At 48.3% G+C, this 26600-nt stretch overlaps 7 protein-coding genes across 7 annotated transcripts; 5 read left to right on the top strand and 2 right to left on the bottom strand.

Annotated features, from left to right (window-relative positions):
* Window positions 1–55: 55 nt before the first annotated feature.
* Window positions 56–2334, top strand: F4812DRAFT_433012 (uncharacterized protein). Its single transcript, XM_047934585.1, has 5 exons — window positions 56–402; window positions 465–801; window positions 856–1295; window positions 1354–1444; window positions 1498–2334. The coding sequence occupies exons 1-5, from the start codon at window positions 253–255 to the stop codon at window positions 2046–2048; spliced, it is 1569 nt and encodes a 522-aa protein (XP_047789150.1). The 5' UTR covers window positions 56–252; the 3' UTR covers window positions 2049–2334.
* Window positions 2335–2473: 139 nt separating this feature from the next.
* F4812DRAFT_68204 (putative replication factor protein) lies at window positions 2474–4166 on the top strand. Its single transcript, XM_047939307.1, has 4 exons — window positions 2474–2734; window positions 2810–2888; window positions 2964–3752; window positions 3809–4166. The coding sequence occupies exons 1-4, from the start codon at window positions 2619–2621 to the stop codon at window positions 3974–3976; spliced, it is 1152 nt and encodes a 383-aa protein (XP_047789149.1). The 5' UTR covers window positions 2474–2618; the 3' UTR covers window positions 3977–4166.
* On the bottom strand, window positions 4148–6045 carry F4812DRAFT_432992 (uncharacterized protein). The gene has a single exon (XM_047934584.1). It carries the CDS (start codon window positions 5788–5790, stop codon window positions 4219–4221), a length of 1572 nt encoding a protein of 523 aa, XP_047789148.1. The 5' UTR covers window positions 5791–6045; the 3' UTR covers window positions 4148–4218.
* An 860-nt stretch (window positions 6046–6905) lies between these two features.
* On the top strand, window positions 6906–14513 carry F4812DRAFT_432989 (Sec63-domain-containing protein). The gene is made up of 2 exons (XM_047934583.1): window positions 6906–13346; window positions 13401–14513. Exons 1-2 carry the CDS (start codon window positions 7216–7218, stop codon window positions 13930–13932), a joined length of 6663 nt encoding a protein of 2220 aa, XP_047789147.1. The 5' UTR covers window positions 6906–7215; the 3' UTR covers window positions 13933–14513.
* Window positions 14514–15222: 709 nt separating this feature from the next.
* On the top strand, window positions 15223–18510 carry F4812DRAFT_68073 (uncharacterized protein). The gene is made up of 6 exons (XM_047939306.1): window positions 15223–15686; window positions 15885–16434; window positions 16495–16849; window positions 16900–17133; window positions 17189–17677; window positions 17775–18510. The coding sequence occupies exons 1-6, from the start codon at window positions 15479–15481 to the stop codon at window positions 17826–17828; spliced, it is 1890 nt and encodes a 629-aa protein (XP_047789146.1). The 5' UTR covers window positions 15223–15478; the 3' UTR covers window positions 17829–18510.
* A 137-nt stretch (window positions 18511–18647) lies between these two features.
* Window positions 18648–21873, top strand: F4812DRAFT_432968 (polyubiquitin-tagged protein recognition complex, Npl4 component). Its single transcript, XM_047934582.1, has 4 exons — window positions 18648–19065; window positions 19145–19269; window positions 19330–20797; window positions 20853–21873. The coding sequence occupies exons 1-4, from the start codon at window positions 18982–18984 to the stop codon at window positions 21183–21185; spliced, it is 2010 nt and encodes a 669-aa protein (XP_047789145.1). The 5' UTR covers window positions 18648–18981; the 3' UTR covers window positions 21186–21873.
* Window positions 21874–22023: 150 nt separating this feature from the next.
* F4812DRAFT_432956 (putative carbamoyl-phosphate synthase arginine-specific large chain) lies at window positions 22024–26477 on the bottom strand. The gene is made up of 3 exons (XM_047934581.1): window positions 25774–26477; window positions 22612–25670; window positions 22024–22509 (listed from the first exon to the last, which is right to left on the bottom strand). The coding sequence occupies exons 1-3, from the start codon at window positions 26108–26110 to the stop codon at window positions 22402–22404; spliced, it is 3504 nt and encodes a 1167-aa protein (XP_047789144.1). The 5' UTR covers window positions 26111–26477; the 3' UTR covers window positions 22024–22401.
* Window positions 26478–26600: the final 123 nt, after the last annotated feature.

The following is a 26600-nucleotide window of genomic DNA, read 5'->3' as shown; positions in this document are numbered from 1 at the left end:
CCCACGCCCGGAGTAGACATTCTTATAATAGCAATGGCATGAATGTGACTCTTTGTTTTTTTTTTTTGTTTTTTTTTAGCTATAATAAACTAATATACGGTTTACCTATCGTGAAATTAGTATTGATTATTAGTATAATTACTCGCCTGCCAGTAGCTGTCTCGTGGTCTATACAGCCTTCTAATATATACGGGTGGGCATATTAATTCTGCTGCCATCGAGCATTGCGCCGACAGCGAATTAACCTGCAGGATGAATAAGCTCTGGGGAGGGTCCAGCAGGCGGGACAATAGTCCGCGGGGTTCGCTGGACCAGGACCGAGACAATGCGCCGAGTGAGCACACTCGTTTACTGCCGAATCGAGTCGACAGCGCAAGTTACCTAAGTCCGGATGATCCAGCGGTAAGGACTCGCTGTACATCGTACTTGCATACAACAGGTAGATAATACTAACGTACTGTTAGGTTTCGCCGTATAATCTATGGAGCGTGCGGATTGTCAGGTATCTCACCATCCTCTTCACGATTCTCACCCTCGCATGGTGGATAATCCTTCTCGTATCGGTCTTTGCCACGCCTCCGGGATTTCATACGCGAGGCTCCGGCTACTTCCCTTTCAGCTATGCCAGCTTGGCGCTCTCCAACTTGGCCTTCACTCTCATATTCTTCGCTATCCCCTCGAAGCCGGTTCGAGTATTAAGCATAATATTGGGGATATTGCTCTTAGTTGATACCATCTTGCTGATGGCAATAGAAAAGACGAGGCATGAAGAGGGTTGGGTAGGAATGGTTAGCGTCCTATGTGAGTCCCCATTGCCTCAACGGGATGGGATCCGGGATTGACAGTTTTGTTTAGGGGCATTTCTCATGGCTCTCTGGACTTTGCTTACCGATCGCCTGGTCGAATGGGGTAAAGTTGAAGAGGAAGAGCGGCTGACTGGCAGAGCCGAGACACGCCGCACTTTGGCCGAGTGGACCGCTGTTCTAGTGTCTACCATCTCCATGGTTATACTTGTTATTGTCGCCCTACTAATAACTTGTACTCTGATCCTTCGAGGTCTCGACGCTGGGCTAGCACCTCCAGGGGGGATGTTTTGGGTCGATGGGGAGAAATACATGTTGCACGTGTATTGCCATGGAAATAAAACGGATTCAGAGGGAACTAAGTTACCTACCGTGCTACTAGAGGGAGGTGAAAGCCCGGTCGAACACGGTTTATGGCAGTTTGCAGAGGATGCAGTCAACAACGGCTCGATTAGTCGGTATTGTTTCGTTGACCGACCCGGACTTGCTTGGGTAAGTACCTAATCTAAGGCGACAGCTAATATTAATGTGCAGGGCTGACATGCTACAGAGCGATACCGCACCGTCACCTCTATCCGCCGGAATGGCCGTCGAGGCTGTCAGCGAAGCTCTCGTTAGAGCTGGAGAAGATGGACCTTGGGGTAAGCCTCTACGCAGGGCCTTGTAACACGATTTTTACTGACAAGTTAGGCAGTTCTTGCAAGTGCTGGCATTGGTTCCGTCTATTCACGGATTTTCTCTGCTCGACACGGTGACCAAATAAAGGGGCTTCTTTTCATCGATCCGCTTCATGAAGATGATCTCGCAAGCGTCGGTTCACCCAGTCGAGGATTTGTGCTCTGGATTAGGGGTATCATCTCACCTCTTGGTCTTGACCGTATTCCGGGTGCTCTCTTCAAGGGCCGAACCAAAGAAGACCGCGTATGGGGTCAATCCGCACATCAAACGGGGAAATATCTGTTCGCAAAGCTGCAAGAAAATATGGTAGCCGATACGTTATCGAAACGTGATTTAGCAACCAGCACGGTAATTCAGAACCCGGATACTCCATTAAGTCTTATTAGCTCCGGCGAGAAAATACGGAGAGACAGCGGATGGGAAGATAAGCAGAGGGACCTGAGCCATGTCACAGACAATTTGAAGCACTGGGATATTGTCAACAAGGCACCGCACCGAGTTTGGGATACGCGGGAAGGTCGCGTTGTTATCGAAAAAAGGCTGAAGGGGTTGGTATACTCTGCATAATTTGACGTGAGAGGAAGCCGAGATTGCTGTTTTTTGAGTTTATATTTTGAGAGAGCGTAGCGTAGGCCCTTGGGGTGAAGGTATATCTGGCCGGCATATTGTATGACTTTGGAGGATAGGCTTAACTATAGGGATAAGGGCTTCATAGTTGGATTTTGGTACGAAATAATTTAAATGTACCATTAAGTATATAGTATAAAGTATACGTCTTAATAATATTTATAAGTTTTGCTGGTTCACAACTAACCTTGTTATAATATTGTGAGAAGGGAGATGAGTGTTTGAGTTAGGTACAGAATGCCCATCGGTACCTTAGGTACCTAGTATAGGTAGTATCTTGTACCTAAGTACCTATGCTACACCGCTTTCCTATTATGTATTTTAATTGACGTCGCGCAAATCGGAAGCGCGTTCTTCACGCGTCGGTGGGGCCCCTGTTCTATGTTAACAGCTCCAACAAGGTTCAATTAATATAAGTCCTGTTCAAGTCTTTATGGCAGTTGAAAAGAGTGCCGCTATCGCATTCAACGAAATACCCATATTAGACCGGATAGCCTTTTCAACTACAATATGGCCAGCTTCTTCGATCTGAAGGCCCGCAAAGCAGCTGCGGCTAGCAGCGCAACGACGGCTAAGGTAGAAGACCCCAAGCAGAATACCAGAAAGCAGCCCTGGGTAGAAAAATAGTATGTCTTCCTCCCAGGTTAAATTATTTAATTAAAAGGGGTGATAGAAGGAAAAGCTAACTCATTGTTTATAAGCCGCCCGAAAACCCTAAGTGATGTCACAGCTCAGGATCATACAGTGAACGTCCTTCAGCGGACACTCCAAGCCTCTAATGTAAGTCAACGCCCCGTAGATTCACTGACCATTAAATCTAGTCCCTTTCTCTGATGCTGATGGGATTCATTCTAGCTTCCTCATATGCTCTTCTATGGCCCGCCTGGAACGGGTAAAACCTCCACGATCCTCGCCCTCGCGAAGGAGCTGTACGGACCGGAGATGATAAAGTCGCGCGTCCTCGAACTCAACGCCTCCGACGAACGAGGAATCTCCATCGTGAGGGAGAAAGTAAAAGACTTCGCCCGCATGCAATTGACGAACCCACCCGCGGGATACAAGAGCCGCTACCCCTGCCCGCCCTTAAAGATTATCATCCTCGACGAGGCGGATAGCATGACCCAGGATGCCCAGAGCGCCCTGCGACGGACGATGGAGACGTACAGCAAGATCACCCGGTTCTGCCTCATCTGCAACTACGTCACGAGGATTATCGACCCCCTCGCGAGCCGGTGCAGCAAGTTCAGGTTCAAGAGCTTGGACCAGGGAAATGCGAAGAAACGCCTGGAAGAGATCGCTAGCAAAGAAGGGGTTACGCTGGAGGATGGCGCTGTCGACGCGCTGATTAAGTGCAGCGAGGGCGATCTGAGAAAGGCGATTACTTTCTTACAGAGTGGAGCGAGGCTAGTGGGCGCAATCGAGAAGGGAGACGATGAAGGGGATAAGATGGATGTGGATGACGAAGCCAAGATCGTCACTGTGAAAATCGTGGAGGAGATTGCTGGTGTGATACCGGACCAGACCATCGAAAGACTGCAGAAGGCGATGCAACCGAAATCTGCTGGCGCGACTTATCAGGCCATCGCTAAGGTCGTGGAAGAGATGGTCGCGGATGGATGGAGTGCGGGACAGGTTCTCTCTCAGGTAAGATTTTATACACACCTCCCTGATACTAACATCAAACTAATGTGTGCATGTAGTTATATCAAACCGTTATCCAAGACGAGATGGTTCCCGATATAGCAAAGAACAAGATAACCCTTGTCTTCTCGGAGGTGGACAAGCGACTGGTAGATGGTGCTGATGAACACCTGTCTATCTTGGACCTCGCTCTGAGGATATCAAACATATTAGCGGGAAAAAGCTAAGCTCGGGGGTTTTTTTTTTCAGGATTTCTAAGGCCCGAATACTCCTACGTTAATAGGTAGGGATGTAATACAGCACGTGGTGAATGTCGTAGCATGCGGCGTTGGGTGTACAAAACATGGGTGTATTAACAATGGAGACAGATTCTCCAGGCTATATTTGCAAAAAAAAAAAAAAAAAAAAAAAAAAAAAAAAACGATGCCCAGATAGATTTTCCCTAGCCTTAGTGAATGGACCAGGCCCTTTACTCGTTTATCAACCCAAGATTTCCATCCAATCTCGCGTAGATGCTTTGCCCCTTCGGTTTCTCAACCTTCTTCTCCCTGTGCTTCCTGACGCGTGTTCCGCTGTTCTCGTCCTCTCCTATCCACATATCATGTTCAGCACCGCTCCCTTCTTCGTGGGCCTCTTCCTGGTCAACCTTTTCTTTATTAAGCAACTTGCGGACCTCGTCCAAAGCCTGCATGGCGTCTTCGGCCGCCACCTGGCCCTCCTCGACCTTCTCGAAGACGGCCTCGAGCGTGGCGATCTGCGCCGAGTGCGCCGCCGAGATCCACGGCTCGATCTGGTCCGTCATGTTGACCTTGCCAGCTCCCTTCGTGACCGAGCCGAAGCTCTGCCGCGGCTTCTCCGACCGCTTCGCCGGGTATTTGGGAAGCAGGTGGCTTTCTTGGACTAGGTGTTCTAGGATCTGGTTGAACTCCTGCTGCTGCTTGGCGAGAGACGCGTTGATGTGTGATTTTTCTTGGATAAACCCTTTTTTCTCGCGCGAGATGGCTTGCAACTTCTCGAGATATGGCGTTAGTAGGAAGGCTTCAGAGGCTGTGTTTTTGGTGCTGATGGTGTTGGGTATGAGACCGTCGAACTGAAGCTGTTGTCGATGTTCTAGCTTTTCCGGTTTCCGGCGATTCAACTGCTCTAATTGAGCCATCGACGCGACAATTTCCTTGCGGAGGTCTACATGTTTCTGGTATTCTCTCTGGATTTCAGCCATGTGGGCGTCGCGGTCGAATGTCTCATCTCCTTGCCGCGGTTTGCGTGGCGACTCGGGACTTGCTTCGTCCTCCTCGCCGCCGGCCTTGCTCAGCATAGTCTCGATCCAGGTGATGAGACTATCCTTCACGGCGTTAAGTGCTTCTAGCTGAACTTCTGGAGGGAGACGTCCGGGATCGATTGGATTTTTCGCTTTTAACTTCTCGAAGTTCTGCTTCTCCTGTTGCGCTAGGAGCTTATTACGCAGGACGGCTGATTGGAGCCGTGCAAGCAAAGCCTGAATCTCGCGACTCGGAGCGTCTTGGTCTTGAGTGAAGCCTTCCATGAGTTCCTTGGGTAATTCAGGGAGAGGAGTGCAGCCTTTAAACATGACCTCGGGATCTAAGAAGTCTGGAGCTGCCGCGGGTTGCTTATTTAGTTCTTCTAGGTACTTGTCGACTATGCTGAGTCTCTCATGTTCTTGCTCCAATGCGTTGACCTCGATTTGAAGTTGGAGGAGCTGTGCCTGCTGATCTTCCTCAGGCGGAGATGGGAGAGAAGCAGTCGCTGCATCATGCTCCTCTTGTAGTGCAGTAAAGCTGGATCGTATTTCAATATTTCTCCGAGCTGCTTCTACATACTCTCGGTATATACCCTGTAGTGCCTCATGCGGTTTGACGGTAGTTTCCGAATCGACGAGTGACAAGGGACTACTAAGCTCCTCAGCCCCTAAACTTTGAGCCAAGTCGTGAGCTAGGCGTCGCCTTACGGCGGTAACCTCATCGCGTGGACGTATCCGGTGATTTAGAACTTCGCGAGTCTGCTCGCACAGCTTCTTCTCCATTGTGTCTATGAAAACTAAGAACACTAAGCCTGAGCCGTGTTGAGTTGAGTTGAGTATTGACGCCTAACAGAGCAGGTTTTCAAAGTAATGTATGAAGTAGAGCCTTTTATTAAAAAATTAAAAAATAAAAATAAAATAAAAACCTTTAGTATGTAAAGTGATCTTCAAGTGGAACTCACACAATACCAAGTATAATTAATATAACTGAATACATCTATGCTGTTGTCCTAATGCGCAGTTCTGTTTACGAATTTCTCTAATAGGATGAAGCTACTTAGGCTCGAACATAGTACCGGCTCTATTAATAAAATAGAGAAGGCTGGAATATTTTTACGCTAAAAAAATACCCTTACAGCGCCTTCCCTCTTTTAGTAATAAATTTAGCATTAGAAATATTCAAACCTATTAGAGCTTCAGTAGATCTATGTAAATTATGTACCACGCTAATAAGGGTAAAATACTAAGCTTAAAAAAGTTTAACGGCTTACTATTTACTTTTTTAGGAATTTTTTAAGAACATAAAAACAGTAAAAATAAAGTAGTACGATAGTGGTAGGTAAAATTAATAAATACGTCCGGTATTAAGGTAATTATTAACATTATTTAACAATATCGCCTTAAAAGTAAACCTTTAAAGATAGCCTTTTAAATTATCGATAATAAGAGCTTTCAAGCTACTTAAAGATATCAAAATCAACAGCCGGCAGTACCTTAAACGTATTGAAAAAGGGATTACTTAAGTACTGATCCAAGTAACCACATATCGTTCATAGCCCTGAAAGTAAAAGGCTGTATTTCAGCCTTGGGTAGGTGGGGAAAAAGAATACATTAGTACCCCACCTAATTTATATGGGGCTGGCTTGTACTTTTCTTCTCAATAGAGCCGGTATTATTTTCGAGCCGATCAGGGCCTTAGATATTAGATACCTGTACCAGGTACATTTGTACCTACCTAAAAGTTGAACTCTGGAATCGATAGTTCAATTACATACCGTAACCAGCCAACCGTTAAATATTCTCATTGGATGGATGCTTGGTCGCACCCCGCTCTTACTTAAAAGACGGTATGGTGTTTGGACTCTGGAGTACCTAAGGCTAGGTACCTCAAAGCTAAAAGTTGCTAGTTTTATCGAGGAACGCGAAAAGATCCAGCTTCATAAATTTCCCCATACAAAGGCGGATTGGCGAACAATTCTCACTTAATTCAGCCAGCCGACGAATATTATAATTTCATTTTAAGAGAATCCCTGACGGAGTCTAACGTCTTTATATTCTGCGCAGCATCTCCTAAATGCTATTTCTGCAGACACGCGCGGCGTCCTTGTCCATTTGATGAAATTGGACCTGCCGACAACAACTCGTCTTCCCGCCACCCGATAGTACTACCGTCAATAAGCAAGCTATTCAACGAAACATATCCCCAAGATGGCGGACCATCATCGAGATGTGTCGCAGTACAAGTACTCGGCTATGTCCAACCTGGTTCTCCAGGCGGATAGACGGTTTGTTACGCGGCGGACCGATGAGGCTACTGGTGACCCCGAATCCCTTGCCGGCCGTCTGAGAATCAATGACATGGGCTCCAGAGTCGCGCGCGATACTGCACCCAAACAGAAGAAGGCTGCAGGCTTACAGGATATTCAGAGGGGAGATGTACAAGAGGGCAAAGACATTCTAGCCCGCGAACAAAGAAAAGCCAAAGGCGACCCGTCGCAGATGAGAGGAACGGGTATCCTCGGACAAACAGATCTGCTAGTCGAAGGCCTTCGATATCGACCGCGTATACCAGCCACTCGTGCCACTTACGACCTCATATTAAACGTTGTGAGGAGTAATTTGGGCGATGTATCCCACGAGATCGTTTTGAGTGCGGCGGACGCTGTGCTGGAATATCTTAAGGATGAGGACATGAAGGATTTCGACAAGAAAAAGGAAATCGATGATCTGTTGGGCGTCACATTAAACCCCAAGCAGTTCAACGAGTTGGTCAACCTCGGAAAGAAAATTACAGATTATGATACCCAAAATGACGACGAAGATATGGACACAGGAGCAGGTGCGGCCGAAGGTGACGAAGAACTGGACGAACGTCAGGGTGTCGCCGTGGTATTCGACGACGAGGAGGAGGACGAAGAAGCAGCCTTGGTCAACGAAGTCAGAGATGAGTCCTCAGACGATGAGGCGGTCTTTGACAAGGACGAGCAGGACTTGGTTGGCTTGGAAGAACAGGCGACCGCCGGAGGCGCTGGGGAAGACCGAGACCACGAGCAGGCGGACTTAGCTGACGGCGAGGAAATGGTGATTGATGCCGGCTTTACTGAAGCCAAACGCGAGGGGTCGTCTAAGGAAACAAACTATATCCCTGCGCGCCAAATCGACGCCTACTGGTTACAAAGGGAGATCGGAAATATCTATACCGATGACCATATTCGCCACGAGAAGACCGCCCAAGCTTTACATATCCTTTCTGGGGAGCCTGATGAACCTGGTGGAGAGGAGAAGCAGCTGAGAGAGATCGAAAACGAATTGATGGAACTGCTTGACTACGAGCATCATGAAGTAGTCCAGAAGCTCATTCAGAATCGAGAAAAGATCGTTTGGCTCACGCGCTTAGCCAGGGCTGAGGGTGATGAGGAAAGGGGTGTCATTGAGCGGGAAATGGCATCCGAGGGTGTCAGATGGATCTTGGATGAGCTTCGAGGCAAAAAGACGGGTGAAGCCGCAAAAAAGATGGAGATCAAGATGGACATTGATGTCCCAGCGTCGTTTAGCACAGCGCCTAAGACTGAGCGAGCGGAAGGCCAACTTGTCGGCGGGCTTCAACCACGGAAGCTAATCAACCTGGAAAATCTCATATTCGATCAGGGCAACCATCTTATGACAAACCCTAAAGTCAGACTCCCTGAAGGTTCGACGAAAAGGACTTTCAAGGGCTACGAAGAGATCCACGTCCCCGCACCTAAAAAACGCAACCAAGCGGATGAAACTAATATTCCCATTACCGATATGCCCGAGTGGGCTCGTGTGCCCTTCAGCTCAGCTAAGTCGCTGAATAAAATCCAGACCAAGTGCTTCCCGACAGCCTTTGAAGATGATGGGAACATGCTTATCTGTGCCCCGACTGGTAGTGGTAAAACGAATGTAGCCATGTTAACTATTCTACGGGAGCTTGGGAAGCATAGGGATCCGCAGACAGGAGATATTGATTTAGATGCCTTCAAGATTGTGTACATTGCGCCTTTGAAGGCTCTGGTTCAAGAGCAAGTTGGTAATTTTGGTGCACGCCTGAAACCATACGGCATAACAGTTGCCGAGTTGACTGGTGATCGCCAACTAACGAAGCAACAAATCTCCGAGACGCAGATCATCGTTACGACACCTGAGAAGTGGGATGTCATCACGCGGAAAGCGACAGACCTGACATACACTAATCTTGTGCGGCTGATTATTATCGACGAAATTCATCTTTTGCATGACGAACGTGGACCCGTCATTGAAAGTATTGTGAGCAGGACTATTAGGAAGACCGAGCAAACTGGTGATCCAGTCAGACTGATCGGTTTGTCTGCTACTCTACCCAATTACAGGGACGTGGCTAGCTTTCTTCGCGTGGATCCTCTCAAGGGACTTTTCCACTTCGATGGTTCCTACCGACCGTGTCCTTTAAGACAAGAGTTCATTGGTGTCACCGAGAAGAAGGCCATTAAGCAGCTCAAGACGATGAACGATATCACATATAATAAAGTCATCGAGCATGTCGGTACTCACAGAAACCAGATGCTCATTTTCGTTCATTCTCGAAAGGAAACCGCGAAGACTGCCAAATACATTCGAGATAAGGCCCTCGAGATGGAAACAATTAATCAGATCTTAAAGCATGATTCCGGCTCAAGAGAAGCTCTTAACGAAATAGTTAATGATATATCTGATGCTGACTTGAAGGATCTTATCCCCTATGGATTCGGTATTCACCATGCGGGTATGAGTCGTCTTGACCGATCCGAAGTCGAAGGCCTCTTTGCTGCCGGTCTTATTCAAGTCCTCGTTTGTACGGCTACTCTTGCCTGGGGTGTCAACCTTCCAGCACACACGGTTATCATCAAGGGTACCCAGGTCTACTCACCGGAAAAAGGTAGCTGGGTAGAGTTGAGCCCCCAAGACGTTCTACAGATGTTGGGTCGTGCTGGACGACCTCAGTACGACACGTATGGTGAAGGTGTCATCATCACGTCTCAAAGTGAAATGCAGTACTATCTATCGCTGCTCAATCAACAACTCCCGATTGAAAGTCAGTTGGCTAGTAAGCTTGTTGATAACCTGAATGCAGAAATCGTTTTGGGTAATGTTCGAAGTAGAGACGAAGGGGTTGAATGGCTAGGTTATACCTATCTATTCGTTCGAATGTTACGATCGCCTGGCCTCTATAGCGTCGGGGCCGACTACGAGGATGACGAGGCCCTGGAGCAGAAGAGAGTCGACCTCATACATTCAGCGGCTACCGTGCTGAAAAAGTCGAATCTCATTACCTATGATGAGAAGACTGGCAAGGTCAAGGCAACTGAACTTGGAAGGATAGCATCCCACTACTATATCACCTATGGATCGATGGATACCTACAATAAGTTAATCCAGCCTTCGATCACAACTATCGAGCTTTTCCGAGTGTTTGCTCTTAGCGCTGAGTTCAAGTATATACCTGTTCGACAAGATGAGAAGTTAGAACTGGCAAAAATTCTCGCTCGGATACCGATTCCGGTGAAAGAAAGCATCGAAGAGCCGCATTGCAAAATTAATGTCCTGCTACAGGCCTATATCAGCCGGCTCAAGCTTGAGGGTCTAGCTCTCATGGCCGACATGGTCTACGTCACACAATCCGCAGGCCGTATACTTCGCGCCATCTTCGAAATCACTTTACAAAAAGGATGGTCCAATGTTGCAAAAACGGCCTTGGACTTGTGCAAAATGGCAGAGAAGAGAATGTGGCTAACCATGACGCCGCTAAGGCAGTTCCCTCGGTGCCCTCGGGATATCATAGCTAAAGCTGACAGATTAGATATCCCATGGAGTAGTTATTTCGACCTCGACCCTCCCCGGATGGGTGAGCTGCTTGGGATGCCGAAGGCGGGGCGTGTCGTCTGCGACCTGGTATCCAAGTTCCCGCGGGTTGAGATTCAAGCACAGGCTCAGCCGATGACTCGTTCTATGCTTCGAGTCGAGCTGTCTATAACGCCGAACTTCCAATGGGATGATGAAATTCATGGATTGGCAGAGAGCTTTTGGATTATTGTTGAAGATTGTGACGGCGAGGATATTCTATTCTATGACCAGTTCCTCCTGCGCAAGGACTATGCGATGTCGGAATCGAACGAACATTTGGTCGACTTCACAGTCCCCATCACCGACCCTATGCCCCCTAATTACTTCATTTCTGTCATTTCTGATAGGTGGATACAATCGGAGACGAAGTTGGCTGTTTCGTTCCAAAAGCTCATTCTGCCCGAGAAATTCCCGCCTCATACCCAGCTTCTAGATTTACAACCTCTCCCGGTCGCCGCGCTAAAGGCGAAGGACTTTTCCAACTTGTACGAGTCTTGGAATTACTTCAATAAAATTCAAACGCAGACTTTTAATTCGCTCTACACAACGGATGATAACGTCCTGATCGGTGCTCCAACCGGTAGTGGGAAGACCGTCTGCGCTGAGTTCGCTCTTTTGCGTCTGTGGTCGAAACCGGAGATTGGCCGTGCTGTGTACATTGCGCCGTTCCAGGAAATTGTCGATATCAGACACCAAGATTGGAGCAAGCGTCTTAGCCATCTGCGTGGCGGGAAGGAGATAGTTAAGCTTACCGGAGAAACGGCAACGGACTTGAAGCTACTTGAGAAGGGAGACCTGATCTTGGCTACACCATCGCAGTGGGATGTCCTCTCTCGACAGTGGCAGAGACGCAAGAATATCCTTACAGTAGAACTGTTCATTGCCGACGAGCTTCATCTCCTCGGCGGACCGCTAGGGTACATCTATGAGATCATAGTATCTCGCATGCACTATATTCGTACCACTGCTCAACTAACGATGAGAATTGTTGGGTTGAGCGTGTCACTTGCGAATGCAAGAGACATTGGCGAATGGATTGACGCCAAAAAGAAGGACATTTACAACTTCAGCCCTCACGTCCGCCCTGTGCCTCTTGAGCTTCGTATCCAGTCTTTCTCTATTCCCCACTTCCCATCTCTTATGCTTGCTATGGCAAAACCAGCGTACCTTGCGATCACGGAGTTGTCGCCAGATCAGCCAGCTCTGGTTTTCGTGCCGAGCAGGAAACAAACGAGGTCAAGTGCTCGTGACATTCTTGCGGCTTGCCTGGCGGAAGATGACGAAGACAGATTTTTGCACGTGGATATTGACCAACTTCATCCACTGCTAGAGCGTGTCCAGGAAGAGGCATTAGCTGAAGCCCTATCGCATGGTGTTGGATATTACCATGAAGCTCTCAGCCAAAGCGACAAGCGTATCGTTCTCCACCTATACAAGCAAGGTGCAATCCAGGTTCTGGTCGCATCTCGTGACGTGTGTTGGGAGCTGGACTGCACTGCGCACCTAGTAGTGGTGATGGGCACTCAATACTTTGAGGGTCGTGAACACCGTTACGTCGACTACCAGTTAAGTGAAGTACTTCAGATGTTCGGGAAGGCTTTACGACCATCTCGGGACGGCCGTAGTAGGGGCGTACTCATGGTTCCAGGCGTCAAGAGAGAATATTTCAAGAAATTCCTCAACGAAGCCCTTCCAGTCGAGTCTCATCTTCACAATTTTATGCATGACGCTTTTGTTACCGAGGTCAGCACAAAGATGATCGAGTCCGCGGATGATGCTATCAACTGGACAACGTTTACGTACTTCTATCGTCGACTTCTAGCAAACCCGAGTTACTACAGTCTGACGAGCCCGACGCATGAGGGCTTGAGTAGCTACCTTTCTGACTTGGTGGAGACTACGCTGAAGGAGCTCACTGAGTCGAAGATCATCGACTTTGACGAAGATGATGGCTCTGTTGCCCCTCAAAACGCGGCCATGATCGCAGCGTATTACAATATCTCGTACATTACAATGCAGACGTTCCTGTTATCATTGACTGCGAGGACAAAGCTCAAGGGGATACTGGAAATTGTCACTTCGGCCACAGAATTCGAGTCCATCCAGATCCGGCGACATGAAGACAACCTACTTCGGCGAATCTACGACAGGGTCCCGGTTAAAATGTCCGAACCGGCCTACGACTCGCCGCATTTCAAGGCGTTCGTATTGCTACAAGCACACTTTTCTCGAATGCAACTACCTATCGACCTAGCTAAGGATCAGGAGGTAATTGTATCGAAGGTGTTGAGTCTCCTGAGCGCAACAGTTGACGTTCTATCGTCGGACGGGCATCTGAATGCTATGAATGCCATGGAAATGTCGCAGATGGTGGTCCAAGCCATGTGGGACCGAGACAGTCCTTTGAAACAAATTCCTCATTTCACGCCCGAGGTTGTGAAGGTGGCGAACGAGTTCGGGTATGTACCAAATAAGAATTTTAGCGGTGAAGATGCTGACGTGTTATGCTGTAGAATTAAGGACATTTTCGATTTTATGGAAGCAATGAACCCCGAAGAGAACCCCAACTACGACACTCTTATCAAACGCCTCGGCTTGTCGCAAGCCCAGTTAAGCCAGGCAGCAGCTTTCACAAACAATAAATACCCCGATATCTCACTCGAATTTGAACTTATAGATGAGGACAACATCCGTGCTGGAGAGCCGGCGTACATGAATGTCCAAATCGACCGCGAAGTCGAAGAGGACGGAGAGGTTGACACGACAGTCCACGCTCCATTCTACCCCGCTAAGAAGGTGGAGAATTGGTGGCTGGTTGTTGGAGAGGAGAGTACAAAGACGCTGCTGGCAATCCGGCGAGTCACTATTGGCCGACAACTCAAGACCAAATTGGAGTACACGGTCCCGACACCGGGTAAGCATGACTTGAAGCTGTTTTTGATGAGTGACAGCTACGTCGGTGTGGACCAGGAGCCAGCGTTTTCCGTCACGGTCGCGGAGGGCATGGATGTGGACTCGGATGAGGAAGAAGAGGATGACGAATAGAAATCCTCGGGATACACCTTTGGGAACTTTTAATGAGTGAGATCACGTCCCCTGTACGAAAAAGCTTACTGTACATATAGAAAACCATTCAAAGGCGATTAGACGCTGTCTGGTGAATTATCTAAAGGAGAAAAGAAAAATAGGGATATATCGAAAAAAAATTTTACTACTTATTCCAAGACGTCCGCAACGGTTCTCTTCGAGTTTTTTACCTGAGGCATGTGTTATGTCATGTTAGGTATCTGGGTAGGTATCGGTGAGGTGTTGGGTAGGTAGGCTGTCGGGCGATGTTACGGGGGCTGGTGTTGCAAAAGGCGCTGTTGCGGCTCGGTTCGGGGGGTATAAAGGAGATAGATGAGCAGTATGGAAGCGGATGGAAATGAAGACAGAAAGGAGAGAATGATGTGTGTTATAGATTGTGTTATAGATGCAGGAAAGCAAGATAGGGAGGGGGCCATATTAATGAAGGGCGAAGGCCAACGGGGGCTCGATGGAAGTCGATGGAGGTCGGTGACCAACTATAATATTCTCATGTACAATACCATACCTGGTATGGGGGGGGCGTGTTTCTTGATTGGGGGGGGTGAGTGTTGGCGTTACTTACGTGCCCCCTTACCTAAGTACTTCTTACCTGTACCTATCTGCCTACCTCCTATCAACCCCTATCAAACTTAGGTATCTGGGCCACTAAGGGCAAGTGGTAGTAGCCCTTAGAGCGGGACATGTAAACAACCTTGGGCAGGTAAGAAAGAGAAGAGAGAAAAAAAAAAAAAAAAAAAAAAAAAAAAAAGGAGGACCCACGTCCCGCGGGTACAAGCCAAGCTAGGAAAGGAAATAACCTACCCTCGCCTCGACCATTCAATGTTCTTGCCTTGTCTACCCTCATTACAGTAGCTCATTACAGTGTACTTGTAGATACCTTACCTCTTTGTACGTATCTACCACTACTGCCACTGCCACTACCGCCTCGCGAACATTTACGCAACACGAGCACGAGACGCCATCTTCATCCAAGTCACGTGCTTTTCTATTAAGAAGTTACTCGGCGTACATCCTGCCTTGAATGAGCACAGGCTTCCCATCTCGATCCTAGGAATTTTCTTCTCAATTTATCTTATTCATTTATCAACTTTTTCTGACTCCATCCAATTTTTTTTTTTTCCTCTTTTCTTCTCCTGTCGATTTCTACCAACGCAACCACTCCCCATCCCGATCGCGCCTTTCAATTGCAACGGTTCATCGACAGACAGTCGTTGCTAAGTTGTTAGCCCCGTTTGGTTCTCATAGGTTCCTCAACTTTCCCCAATTAAAAGAAGTTAACTGGACGCGTTTTTCTACCTTCCCTGCTGTGTGTCCAACCTTTAGCCAACAACTGTCGCCGCAACCAACCCTTTCAACTCCCCTTCAACTTCTTTTAATTCTTTTTATTTTCTCGATCGGCAGCTAGTAATTCAGAAACCTTCATCAAATTCGCATCGCGCTTATTATCCATTCCATCACTGCTGCACTTTTTTTTCTTTTTTTCTTTTTCGCGTGGACTATCAACATGTCTGACGAGACGGCCGCGCAATCTGCTACCGCGCAGGCCCCGGATGCCACTCCTACTGCACCTGGGGACACGACGTCAGAATCTGTCGCGCCTGCCGCCGACGTGAAGCCAATTGAGAAAGAACCTGCACCTACTACCGATGATGCCAAGCCAAAGGAGGATACCTCAACTGAAAAGTCCAGCTTTCAGTCTAGCGAAGACAAGGGTAAGTCGCGTCCCGCAAACATTGCCACCGAAACTTCCCGATCGCCGCAACACCAATTATCCCCTTGTAAACACGTCATGCTTTACCACATGTCTAGCGCTGTCACCACACACTTGTTTACATTTAACTACATACGCATGCTATTATTACCCATCACACCTTGACTTGATCAGCTACTAACTAACATCTTATTCTTAGAAGCTACTTCCGTAGACGCTGAGACAGCTCCGACTTCTGCCCCTGCAGACGAGAAATCCGCTGATACTGATGTCGAGATGACTGATAAGCCCGCCGACGAGACCCAGCAGCCTGCTGCAGATACCAAGGTCGACTCGGATAAGCCTGCTGAAGAGCCCTCCCAGGCGGGCCAGGATGGAACTGCTGGTGTTGCTGAAGGTGCTACAGAAGGTGCTGCGGTCGAAACGGAGTCAACACCTGGAGACAAGTCTAAGGCGCGTCGCAAATCTACCGGCGACACTAAGGGCAAGAAGTTAAACAAGAAGGCATCCAGAGCCAAAATCCTACACGTTGACGCGAAGCCGGGTGAACATTATTTCGCCAAGCTCAAGGGTTTCCCTCCGTGGCCTGTCATCATAGCTGAGGAGGATATGCTGCCACAGAGCATGCTGAGCACGAGACCTGTCACAGCCGCCCGCCCCGACGGAACATATCGTGAAGATTTTGCGGATGGCGGTAAGAGGATTGCAGACCGGACATTCCCGGTCATGTATCTGCACACCAATGAATTGTACGGTAAACACTTAATAACAAAAATAGCGATATGAAAGCTAACTGATTTTTTTACTAGCTCCTGGACCAACAATTCCGATCTGAGCGAACTTGATCCCACTACAGTCGCGAGCATGGTCACAACCAAGATGCGAAAGGACTTGCAAAATGCTCATCTACTGGCTGCAGAACAGAACTCTTTGGACTTCTACAAGAATGTACTCCGTGAATTTGAGGAGCAGCGATTGGCAAAGCTGGAAGCTAAAAAGGCCAAGTCTGTTAAGACGCCAAAGAAAGGCGCCAAAGCAGCTGAAGCTGTCGTGGCAGATGAAGATGAAGACCTTGAAATGCCTGATGTAGATGAAGGCGATGATGCGGAGCCTGTCGAGAAGAAATCCAAGTCGAAGAAGCGCAAGGCCGAAGATGAGACTAACGTAAGGGAATATTTGTCACTCGTTTGGGCCTTTTGCTAATTCTAATGCAGACTCCTCAACGCTCTGAATCCGTCAAGAAGCCGAAGATTAAGTTGACTAACTCGTCCACTCCGAAGACCGCCAACGGCGTTCAATCACCTACGAAAGAATCATCTAAGGGTGTGAAGGTCAAGGGAAAGTCGAGCAAAGGTAGCAAAGAGAAGGCCGATAGCAAGAAAGAGAAGGAAGCTTCTGCACCTAAGGAACCGGAGCTTAGTCCCGAAGAAAGACACGTGCGCAAAGAGGTAAGTTATTCTGGTTCACTTTTGTTATATTTATTAGTACTCACAAACTTTATAGAAGGAGATACTGTTTCTCCGGCATCGATTGCAAAAGGGTCTACTCATTCGAGACCAGGAACCGAAAGAGGAGGAAATGCGGTCTATGTCAGAGTTTCTTACTAAACTCGAGACCTTCCCCGATCTTGAAGTTAGCATTATTCGGGCAACAAAGATCAACAAGGTCCTGAAAGCCATTCTGAAATTGGAGACGATCCCCAAGGAGGAAGAATACGAGTTCAAGCCCCGATCACAGACACTCTTGAACAAGTGGAACAAACTCCTTGCTACCGATGAGGCAGCTTCTGCCCCGGCCAACGGCGTAAATGGTGCCTCTAGCAGTGTTGTCAAGGGCGAAAAGGGAGCAGCCAACGGTGTGAAGGAGGCCTCGGACCAGAAAGCCAGCTCTGAAAAAGAAGACACCAAAGTTGATGCTCCCGAAAAGGACACGAAAGACGAGGTAGATAGCAAGGCTGAGTCGGCAGGTGAAGAAAAGGCAGATTCTGAAAAGGTAAGTCTTTGTGGAATTGGTTTTGTTCCGAAACTATAACTAGTTCCAATTCCATATTTTTATACTATGTAAGGGACGGGAACTAATTTTTGTATAGAATGGGCCTACCGAAGAGACAGCAGCAGCGGCAGAAGTCGAGGCTGCAGCGTGAAGAGATCTAACAGATACTAAACTCGACGCGAAAACGACAACTTCCTTTCCAGTGCCTCGATTTGAGCGAGGCAAACCAGGGGCGTTTAAGGGTATAAGAAAGGGCTACATTACTAGGTGTGGCTGCCGCTGTTCAGACGGTAGGCCATGCGGCCAAATGGTCCATACGACATTACAGTACTTGGGCTTGGGGGTTGTGTTCATGCTATGTAAATTAGGCAGTACTTTTTCATATCAGGGGATGCGCTGTACTACTCGAACAAGTCGATATTCGATCAGGACAGGGGGGCCTCCCTCTGGGGGGGAGGAGGGAGGGGGAGAAGGGGAACGAAAAGGTCAGGCTTCGCACTACGTTATTTGGTACCCCTTTAATTAGTTCGTCGGCGGAGAGAGTCAATGGACTTGGGACGTTATAGTGGTTGCGTTTTTAGTTTAGGAGGTTTGTGCGGATTTCTCAGGAATTTTGCAGTAAAAAGAAAAAGGCATCGCATTACCTAGTTGCTATAGAAATAACGTGGCTACTTGTTTGTATTTACATAAGTACCTAATGGTCAATGCAATCTTCTATTGTATTATACCTCCTGTGATGAATCTTTGGAACTTAAACAGTAGGTACCTAGGTACAATAGTGTATGTAATCTGTAAGGAAGGTTGGAGCTTGGGCCAACGCTAAGCTTAGTTCAGCCAATGCCTTCTAAAGCTTCTTGTCTGCAAGGGCGACCCCACCTTTAACTTGTGTTACAGAGTTTCCAGCTGCCCTAGCTGCCCCAGTCGCGCGTCATAAGCCGTCAGTGCCTGATAGGTACAGTGTGACTTACCATGTAGATACCTAAAAATATACAATTTAGTTAATCATCTTTCTAAATCTGATATATTCTGCACCCTTCTACTCTCCACCACCCGTTCTCCCATTCTCCCATCCTCATATTCGCATTGTCATCATACGCCCCAATTCTTATCTTAGTCCCTCCTTTTTTTTTAAACTCAAATTAATTATTAAAGCTTGAGGAATTGCATACACGATAACTTTAACTATTGGAGCGAATGAGCGAAGAAGCAAGGCCTCTTCTCCTCCCCTCTTATTTCATCATCGTACGTTGCGAAGTACAGTACATCTGATATAATCGCATCATCTCAACACCTGCAACATCGCCATGTTGTTGCGACTACGAGGGCCGGATGGCATGATCCGGATAAATATTGAGAAAACCGACACCTTCGCGGAGCTCGGCCGATTGGTATAACCTCTTCTTTTGTTGTAATCATGCTGCTACTTCGTATGTGTGCTGTTATTATCTGTCTAACTCTTCAGCTTAGCTCGTGGCGCAACTGCCCCCAACCGTCGACCCGAATAGCATCAGCATGTCTCCGGATCCCCAGGCTAAGGATTCGAAAAAATTGGTAGACATTAGGCAATACAAGCTCGCGCAAATAGGATTAAGGTATTGTTACTCGTAAGATCCTAACCGAATATATCGGCAATGTGCTAAATATAAGTGCAGCCACGGGGACTTGATATTCATCAACTACCAACATCAAAACGCCGCCAACGGCCAAACAGATGGCGCCCCCGCGTCATCTAGCACTTTATCTTCCACCAACAGATTAAACGGAAAACCCATCCTGCCTACAGAAGATCTACCGATCGACCCGCCGCCGCTAACGTCGCCTACCAAGATTATCAAAAATCCTTGGGAAGTTGTGAAGCAGTCGCCCCTCGACGACCGGCTAGACAAGCAGGACGGAAAGATCCCTCGAGGTCGAGATCGGATGTGCAAGCATGGGCCCAAAGGCATGTGCGACTACTGCATGCCCCTCGACCCATTTAACCCTCAATACCTCGCCGATAAGAAGATCAAGTATCTATCCTTCCATTCGTATCTTCGAAAGATCAACTCAGCCACAAACAAGCCTGAATTGGGAAGTTCCTTCATCCCGCCCCTGAAGGAGCCTTATTTCAGAGTTAAGAGGGACTGTCCCTCAGGTCATCCTCAATGGCCCGAAGGCATCTGCACCAAGTGCCAACCTAGCGCCATTACCCTCCAGCCGCAGACCTTCCGCATGGTTGACCATGTCGAGTTCGCCTCCTTCGAGCTCGTCAATTCTTTTATCGACGCGTGGCGGAGAACTGGTGCGCAACGGATAGGTTACCTCTACGGCCGATATGCCGAATACTCGGAAGTGCCTCTCGGTATCAAAGCGGTCGTTGAGGCTATATATGAGGTACCCCAAGTAGACGAGGTTGACGGAGTATCGTTGAATGCTTGGGAAAACGAGAGCGCCGTAAATGAGGTTGCGAAGCTATGCGGTCTTGAGCAGGTTGGCGTAATCTTTACAGACTTACTCGACGCAGGTACAGGCGACGGGAAAGTCATATGCAAGCGGCACGCCGACTCATACTATCTCAGCTCTCTAGAGGTTTGCTTTGCAGCACGTTTACAGGCTCAGCATCCCAAGTCTACGAAATGGAGTGATACTGGTAGATTTGGTTCTAACTTCGTTACATGTATTATTTCAGGTGATGAAACGGGCCAAATCGCCATCTCATCGTACCAGGTCTCGAACGATGCTGTGGAAATGGTGCGGGCTGACCTTGTTGAGCCGTCAGCTGATCCCAATGTCATGCTTGTACGAGAAGAGGAAGATGATGGTACGACAAGCCGGACGCGATATATCCCGGAGGTTTTCTACCGAAAAATAAACGAGTACGGCGCAAATGTGCAAGAGAATGCCAAGCCATCTTTCCCCGTTGAATATCTCTTCGTTACACTAACGCACGGGTTTCCCGCGCAACCCAAACCCCTATTCACTTCTTCCAGCTTTCCTATCGAAAACCGTGAGGCCTTAGGGGAGAGCCAACAGCTCACATCGGTTGCTAAGGCACTTCGTGCCGCCGACGATGAGAAGGTCAGATCTCTCTCAGACTTCCACCTCCTCCACTTCATACACGGAATCGGTGTACTATCAAAGGTAAGTATTCACATGTCCTTCTCTGTCAGTATCATGAAAGGTAACAAGTAAGCAGGAAGAGGAATCACTCCTCTGCCGCGCAGCCACGACGCACGACCTCGCCGACACTTACCAACTCTTCTCCCAGCCGGGCTGGCAGACTCTGGAAACCATTCTACAAGAGACTGGTGAGAAACTCCCCAAAAGACTTGATAAGCGCCCTCGTCGTTCAAGTGACGAGGGGGGCCAAGCGTACGGCGGAACGTCCTCCGCCTCGTCGACGTCTTCGTCCGCCCCCAATAACAGAACATCCGGTGGACCGCTTGCTAAGCGCTTTGCTGCCGTTAGGCTGAACGATCGAAACCCCGATGTTCCCTTCTACGATCGCCCCCAATTCGAAGATGTATGAAAATAAAAGCAAAAACAAAACAGAACAGAACACGTGTCAAAAAGAAATAACGGAAGGTGAAAAGATCTAGCTGGCCCGCGTGTTTCGCAATAGGTTCGTGTTCATTCAGAACGACAAAAAAAAGGGGGGAGGGATGACGGGAAAGAAAATAGGCACTGGTCTAACGAGCGGCGAGTTAGGCACATATCTCTCTTGTTGTCCGTCACCCATGCTCGGATAGGGGCAGGGGTTAGGAGAAGGTAAAAGGGGAAGCTCGGCTTTTTTTGTTTTTTGGTGTGTGTACCTAGGTATGCACCTAGAGGGAAGTCGAACCTGGACCAGGTTTTGAGGTGGCTGTGGTAGTACTTCTCCCTATTCGCAATACACGTCTCTGCCGATGAATAGAAAGGTGAATGAAACAAAAACGCTTTAGGAGGTACCTACGACTTTCGTGCAAAGTCATTCTTATCACTTATATAGTATGCATGCATGTTGCTTTATGTCACTTAGCTAGATCTCAAAGAAGCTCGGAAAGCCTTGTTCCTGCACCCAAGACTACGAGACGAGGCCCTGCTATAATTCACATTCTAATATAACAATATAACAACATTCAGATGTTCACCGTAGGTACCTAACTTAACCTGGTATTATTATTCTTTTTTTTTTTTTTTTTTTTTTTTTTTTTTTTTTTTTTTTTTTTTTTTTTTTTTTTGAACTTTCTGTCTCATTCAAGTAGATAGATACTCTAGCAGACCTAAATCTACCGTCCTACCTACCTACCTAAATTACCCTTCTGCTTCTTTTTTAAAATACCCAGCAGCCTCCCTTCTCTCTCTCTCTCTCTCTCTCTCTCTCTCTCTCTCTCTCTCTCTCTCTCTCTCTCTCTCTCTCTCTCTCTTTCTGTCCCTTTCTCTCTTCCTATCAGGAGAGGTGGAGTGCCGTATGAATGGGGTAAAAAAAAAAGTTTGGGAAATCGTTCACCTTTCTTTCCCCTTTTTTGGCCTTTTTCACTTTTGACCCGTCCGCCTCCTCGAGCAAGAAATCCCAGCTCAACGCCTATAAGTTTTTTTCCGGTGGGTTTTTTTTTTCGTTTCTTTTATTTGATAGGAACGATAGAGAAAACATCGCGGTGGTGGTGGTGGTGCGATAGGTTTTTTCTTTTTTCTTTCTTTAGTATAGATGTGTAGATGTGGAAATTGTTTACGAATTCCGGGTATCAGGTAAGGACGTAGGTAAATTACAAGGGCTTACCGCCCAGGAACTCAGACCACCGGCGGACTTCGGACGGGATGCCTTCCTTGCGGGGGAGCTTCTCGTTCATGCATTGGGCGAAGAGCATCGCGGTCTAAAATAAAGAGAGAAAAGTTAGCTTGTCTGAAACCATGATATAAAAGAAATATAATATATATATAAGGGGGGGTGGGGGTAAAAAGGGAGGGCAGCTTACCTGAGGCTCCATAAACAGCGGAACGCCAAAGTCGACAGCGTTTCGGCGCATCACATAGTCGACGTCCATAGTAGTCTTAGCCCGAGCCAGAGCCAGGTTGAATACACCGCGGATGTCGTACTTCTGGAAGACTTCCCGCAGTGCTCGCTTGTCTTCCCTGGGGAACTCAATTACCTCCACGGCGACCTTGTCCTTGGTAGTAGACTCGATGAACTGCTTGACGTCTTGGCCGGCAGCGTAGAATTTGTAACCGAGAGGCGACAGGTAGTCGACGACCTTGGTGAGCCAAGGCTTCGAGGTTTCACCGCCAAGGAGGATACCCTCGCCAGGCTCGGGAACGCGGAAGTTCATAGCCGACTGGAGGGATGTCCAGTAGGCCTCGACGAGATCCTTACCGAAGCAGGCCATCTCTCCCGTGCTAGCCATTTCGACACCCAAGAAAGGATCAGCACCAGCAAGACGAGTCCAAGAGAACTGAGGGACCTTGGTAGCAAGGTAATCCCTCTTGACAGCCATCGGATCGGTAGGGTCGGGAACGTTCTTGCCCACAAGAGCCTTGGTGGCAACGTCAATGAAGTTGGTGCCGAGGACCTTGCTGACGAAGGGGAAGGATCGAGACGCTCGAAGGTTGCACTCGATGACCTTGAGTGCTGGCTCTCCACCCTCGGGGTTATCGGCTTTGATGATTTGCATGTTGAACGGACCGGTGATGTTCCAAGCCTTCGCAACTTTCTGGGCAATCTCCTTTAGGCGCTCCATGGTCCTGTCGTCCAAGTTGACTGGAGGAAGGACCAGTGTGGCATCACCAGAGTGAACACCTGCATGCTCGACGTGTTCACTGATAGCGTGGAGGATCAGGTTACCTTGGTGGCCAACACCGTCAACGTCAATCTCTTGCGCACCCTCAATGAACTTGGTAATCACCACTGGGTGATCCGGAGACACACTGCTGGCAGCCTCAAGCTTGTCCTTCAGATCCTCCTTGCTTCTAATGACAGTCATGGCAGCACCAGAAAGAACGTAGCTAGGGCGAACCAAGACAGGGTAGCCAACCTGTTCAGCGAACTTTTCGGCATCAGCAACGGAAGTCAGCTCCTTCCAGGCGGGCTGATCAACCCCGATGCTATCCAGAATCTCAGAGAACTTCTGTCGGTCTTCGGCCTTGTCAATGTCCTTAGGGTCAGTTCCAAGGACGTTAGCCTTGCCGGTCTCCTGAAGACGCAGGGCAATGTTCTGCGGGAGCTGGCCACCAACGGAGACCACGACACCAGATGCGTTTTCTAATTCGTAGATATCCATGACCCTCTCGTAGCTGAGTTCTTCGAAATACAACTTATCAGCTGTGTCGAAGTCAGTCGAGTAAGTCTCGGGGTTATAGTTGATCATGACAGTCTTCTCGCCCATGTCCCTCAAAGCAAGGGTGGCACTAACGGCACACCAGTCAAATTCGACTGAGCTACCGATTCTGTACACACCGCTGCCAAGGATCACGGTACCCTTATCCTCGAAGGTTACGTCGTGAGAACTGGCGTTATAGGTGGTGTATAGATAGTTAGTGTCAGCAGGGAATTCGGCGGCCAGGGTATCAATCTTCTTAACCCAAGGTCGAATGCCCATGCTTAATCGAAGAGCACGGACGGCGTCTTCGTTGCTCTTAACAGCGTTTGCAATCTGTTTGTCGGAGAATCCCATCTTCTTAGCCTTGAGGAGAAGGTCTCGCTTCAGACCCTCTAGGCTGCCAACTGCTTCCATTTCCCTAGTGCAGTCAACAAGGTTCTGAAGCTTGTACAAGAACCACTTGTCGATCTTGCTTAATTCGTGGACTCTCTCAACTGTGTAACCCTCATGGAGCATGGCCTGGCCGACAGCTAACCACCGACGGTCCGTTGGGTGTGAGAGTTCATAGTCAAGATCCTCAAATTTATCGCCTTGGAAACCAACGAACCTGGGATCAACTTGGCGAATAGCTTTTTGGAATGACTCTTCGAAAGTTCGGCCAATAGCCATAACTTCTCCGACAGACTTCATAGCACTACCGATATCACGCTTGACGTGCTGGAACTTAGACAAGTCCCAACGGGGGATCTTCGTTACGATATAATCAAGAGAAGGCTCAAAGTTGGCAGTCGTGGTCTTGGTGACAGCGTTTGGTAGCTCAGGCAAGCTATGACCTAGACCAATCTTCGCCGCAGTGTATGCTAGTGGGTAGCCAGTAGCTTTTGAGGCAAGGGCAGATGAACGGGAAAGACGGGCGTTGACCTCAATCACCCTGTAGTCAAGACCGTCTGGCTGAAGAGCATATTGGACGTTACACTCGCCAACAACACCGAGGTGGCGGACGATCTTGATAGCAGCCGATCGAAGCATGTGATATTCCTCGTCGCTGAGTGTTTGACTGGGCGCAACAACAATCGAGTCACCCGTGTGAGTTCCTAAGGGGTCGAAGTTTTCCATGTTACAAACAGTAATGCAGTTGTTGTTTGCATCACGGACGACTTCGTACTCAACTTCCTTCCAGCCCTTCAGCGACTTCTCGACGAGGATTTGCGGCGAGAGAGTTAGAGAGCGGGCTGCCATGTTACGAAGCTCTTCTTCATTGTTGGCAAAACCAGAACCTAGACCACCCAGCGCGTAGGCAGCACGGACGATAATAGGATATCCGACCTTATTAGCAGCATCTAGAGCATCGTCAACGGTGCCAACGGCAATTGACTTCGCAATTGGAATGTCAATCTCGTTGAGGGCTTTGGCAAACAAGTCTCTGTCCTCACTCAACTCCAAGGTGTGAACACTCGTGCCGAGAACCCTGACGCCATATCGCTCTAATATGCCCATGCGCTGTAGTTGCACACCCAGGTTCAGCGCAGTCTGTCCACCAAAGGACAGGAAGATACCATCAGGTCGTTCCCTCTCAATAACGTAGGATACATACTCAGGGGTGACAGGAAGGTAATATACTTCGTCAGCGAGGACGTGGTTGGTCTGGATAGTGGCAATATTAGGGTTTATGAGGACAGATGCCACACCGGCCTCCTTAAGAGCCTTAAGCGCCTGTGATCCTATACAAAGCTGGATGTTAGCATCAATGTGGTCGGTTATAGTATGAGTCACTCCCAGCAACCAAGCCGGCTTGGTTGCTGGGAGTGATATTGCAGCACCAACCTGAATAATCGAATTCTCCAGCTTGTCCAATGGCTAAACCACCACTGCCAATGACTAACACCTTCTTAACATCCACGACGTCTCTTGGTTTTATGACGCCACTCTCCAAGTAGGCTTTTGGGTTTGGCGCCTCTTGAGCAGTAGCTGCATTTCCGGCAGAGCAGAGGGCTGTGACAGAGAAATTCCTCCCTTGTGAGAACCCAGCTTTTCGGGTGGAGAGAAGCTGAGAAGGAGCCCGGAGACTCGCTGTGGTAAGTGGTCTCCGGGTGATAGGTAGTTGTCGGGCATGTCGCAACAAAGCAGGTGCTCGACCCGCGAATTTGGTTGAGAGAGCCATGGCAAGCTAGGAGCTTATGAGTGCTCGTGAGGTGCTCGTGAGGTTGCTCGTGAGATGCTCGTGAAGTTGGGGAGATTTAAAAGGGACGAGGTCTTGCGAGACCAGAATTTGGAGCTCCCTACTCCCAATTGAAGTCAATTGAGCTTCTAGGGGGATATGGATCCTTTGCGCCCTTATGACTCAAATTATATCTGAACTAAAACATTCAACAAGTCTCGAAAAGATCCGGTCCTTGTGTCTAATAAGTTGATAAAATTCAGGGCATGCGCCTATCGATGTATAGATAAACCCGATAAGGATAGAAAAAAAGAGGCGCTAAGGGCTCCGCTAAAAAATTGAGCTGCGATTAACGGAGGCAGGGTTGAGGGAAAGCAGGGAAGAGGAGAGCTAATTTCTTGGCAGATCCGATCCAGTGGGATACGGTATAAGTTAATTGGAAAACCTTATTCGAATCGGAACTCTATCTCGCTTTTTCTCGATTACGTAGGTG

The sequence above is a fragment of the Daldinia caldariorum genome, assembly GCF_022478825.1.
Source record: "Daldinia caldariorum strain CBS 122874 unplaced genomic scaffold F4812scaffold_11, whole genome shotgun sequence".
NCBI lineage: Eukaryota > Fungi > Ascomycota > Sordariomycetes > Xylariales > Hypoxylaceae > Daldinia > Daldinia caldariorum.
This window is presented reverse-complemented; position numbering and strand designations above follow the sequence as displayed.

Excerpts from the sequence above, each read along its gene's own strand:
- F4812DRAFT_432968 (XM_047934582.1), top strand. The coding sequence starts at position 18,982 with ATGTTGTTGCGACTACGAGGGCCGGATGGCATGATCCGGATAAATATT. Across the intron at positions 19,066-19,144 it reads TCGCGGAGCTCGGCCGATTG|CTCGTGGCGCAACTGCCCCC; the intron begins GTATAACCTCTT and ends TCTTCAGCTTAG. Across the intron at positions 19,270-19,329 it reads CTCGCGCAAATAGGATTAAG|CCACGGGGACTTGATATTCA; the intron begins GTATTGTTACTC and ends ATATAAGTGCAG.
- F4812DRAFT_68204 (XM_047939307.1), top strand. The coding sequence starts at position 2,619 with ATGGCCAGCTTCTTCGATCTGAAGGCCCGCAAAGCAGCTGCGGCTAGC. Across the intron at positions 2,735-2,809 it reads CAGCCCTGGGTAGAAAAATA|CCGCCCGAAAACCCTAAGTG; the intron begins GTATGTCTTCCT and ends ATTGTTTATAAG. Across the intron at positions 2,889-2,963 it reads GGACACTCCAAGCCTCTAAT|CTTCCTCATATGCTCTTCTA; the intron begins GTAAGTCAACGC and ends GATTCATTCTAG.
- F4812DRAFT_432956 (XM_047934581.1), bottom strand. The coding sequence starts at position 26,110 with ATGGCTCTCTCAACCAAATTCGCGGGTCGAGCACCTGCTTTGTTGCGA. Across the intron at positions 25,671-25,773 it reads TGGAGAATTCGATTATTCAG|GATCACAGGCGCTTAAGGCT; the intron begins GTTGGTGCTGCA and ends AGCTTTGTATAG. Across the intron at positions 22,510-22,611 it reads CGCTGTTTATGGAGCCTCAG|ACCGCGATGCTCTTCGCCCA; the intron begins GTAAGCTGCCCT and ends TCTTTATTTTAG.
- F4812DRAFT_68073 (XM_047939306.1), top strand. The coding sequence starts at position 15,479 with ATGTCTGACGAGACGGCCGCGCAATCTGCTACCGCGCAGGCCCCGGAT. Across the intron at positions 16,850-16,899 it reads AGGCCGAAGATGAGACTAAC|ACTCCTCAACGCTCTGAATC; the intron begins GTAAGGGAATAT and ends ATTCTAATGCAG. Across the intron at positions 17,678-17,774 it reads AAAAGGCAGATTCTGAAAAG|AATGGGCCTACCGAAGAGAC; the intron begins GTAAGTCTTTGT and ends ATTTTTGTATAG.
- F4812DRAFT_432989 (XM_047934583.1), top strand. The coding sequence starts at position 7,216 with ATGGCGGACCATCATCGAGATGTGTCGCAGTACAAGTACTCGGCTATG. Across the intron at positions 13,347-13,400 it reads AAGGTGGCGAACGAGTTCGG|AATTAAGGACATTTTCGATT; the intron begins GTATGTACCAAA and ends GTTATGCTGTAG.
- F4812DRAFT_432992 (XM_047934584.1), bottom strand. The coding sequence starts at position 5,790 with ATGGAGAAGAAGCTGTGCGAGCAGACTCGCGAAGTTCTAAATCACCGG.
- F4812DRAFT_433012 (XM_047934585.1), top strand. The coding sequence starts at position 253 with ATGAATAAGCTCTGGGGAGGGTCCAGCAGGCGGGACAATAGTCCGCGG. Across the intron at positions 802-855 it reads AGGAATGGTTAGCGTCCTAT|GGGCATTTCTCATGGCTCTC; the intron begins GTGAGTCCCCAT and ends AGTTTTGTTTAG. Across the intron at positions 1,296-1,353 it reads ACCGACCCGGACTTGCTTGG|AGCGATACCGCACCGTCACC; the intron begins GTAAGTACCTAA and ends GACATGCTACAG.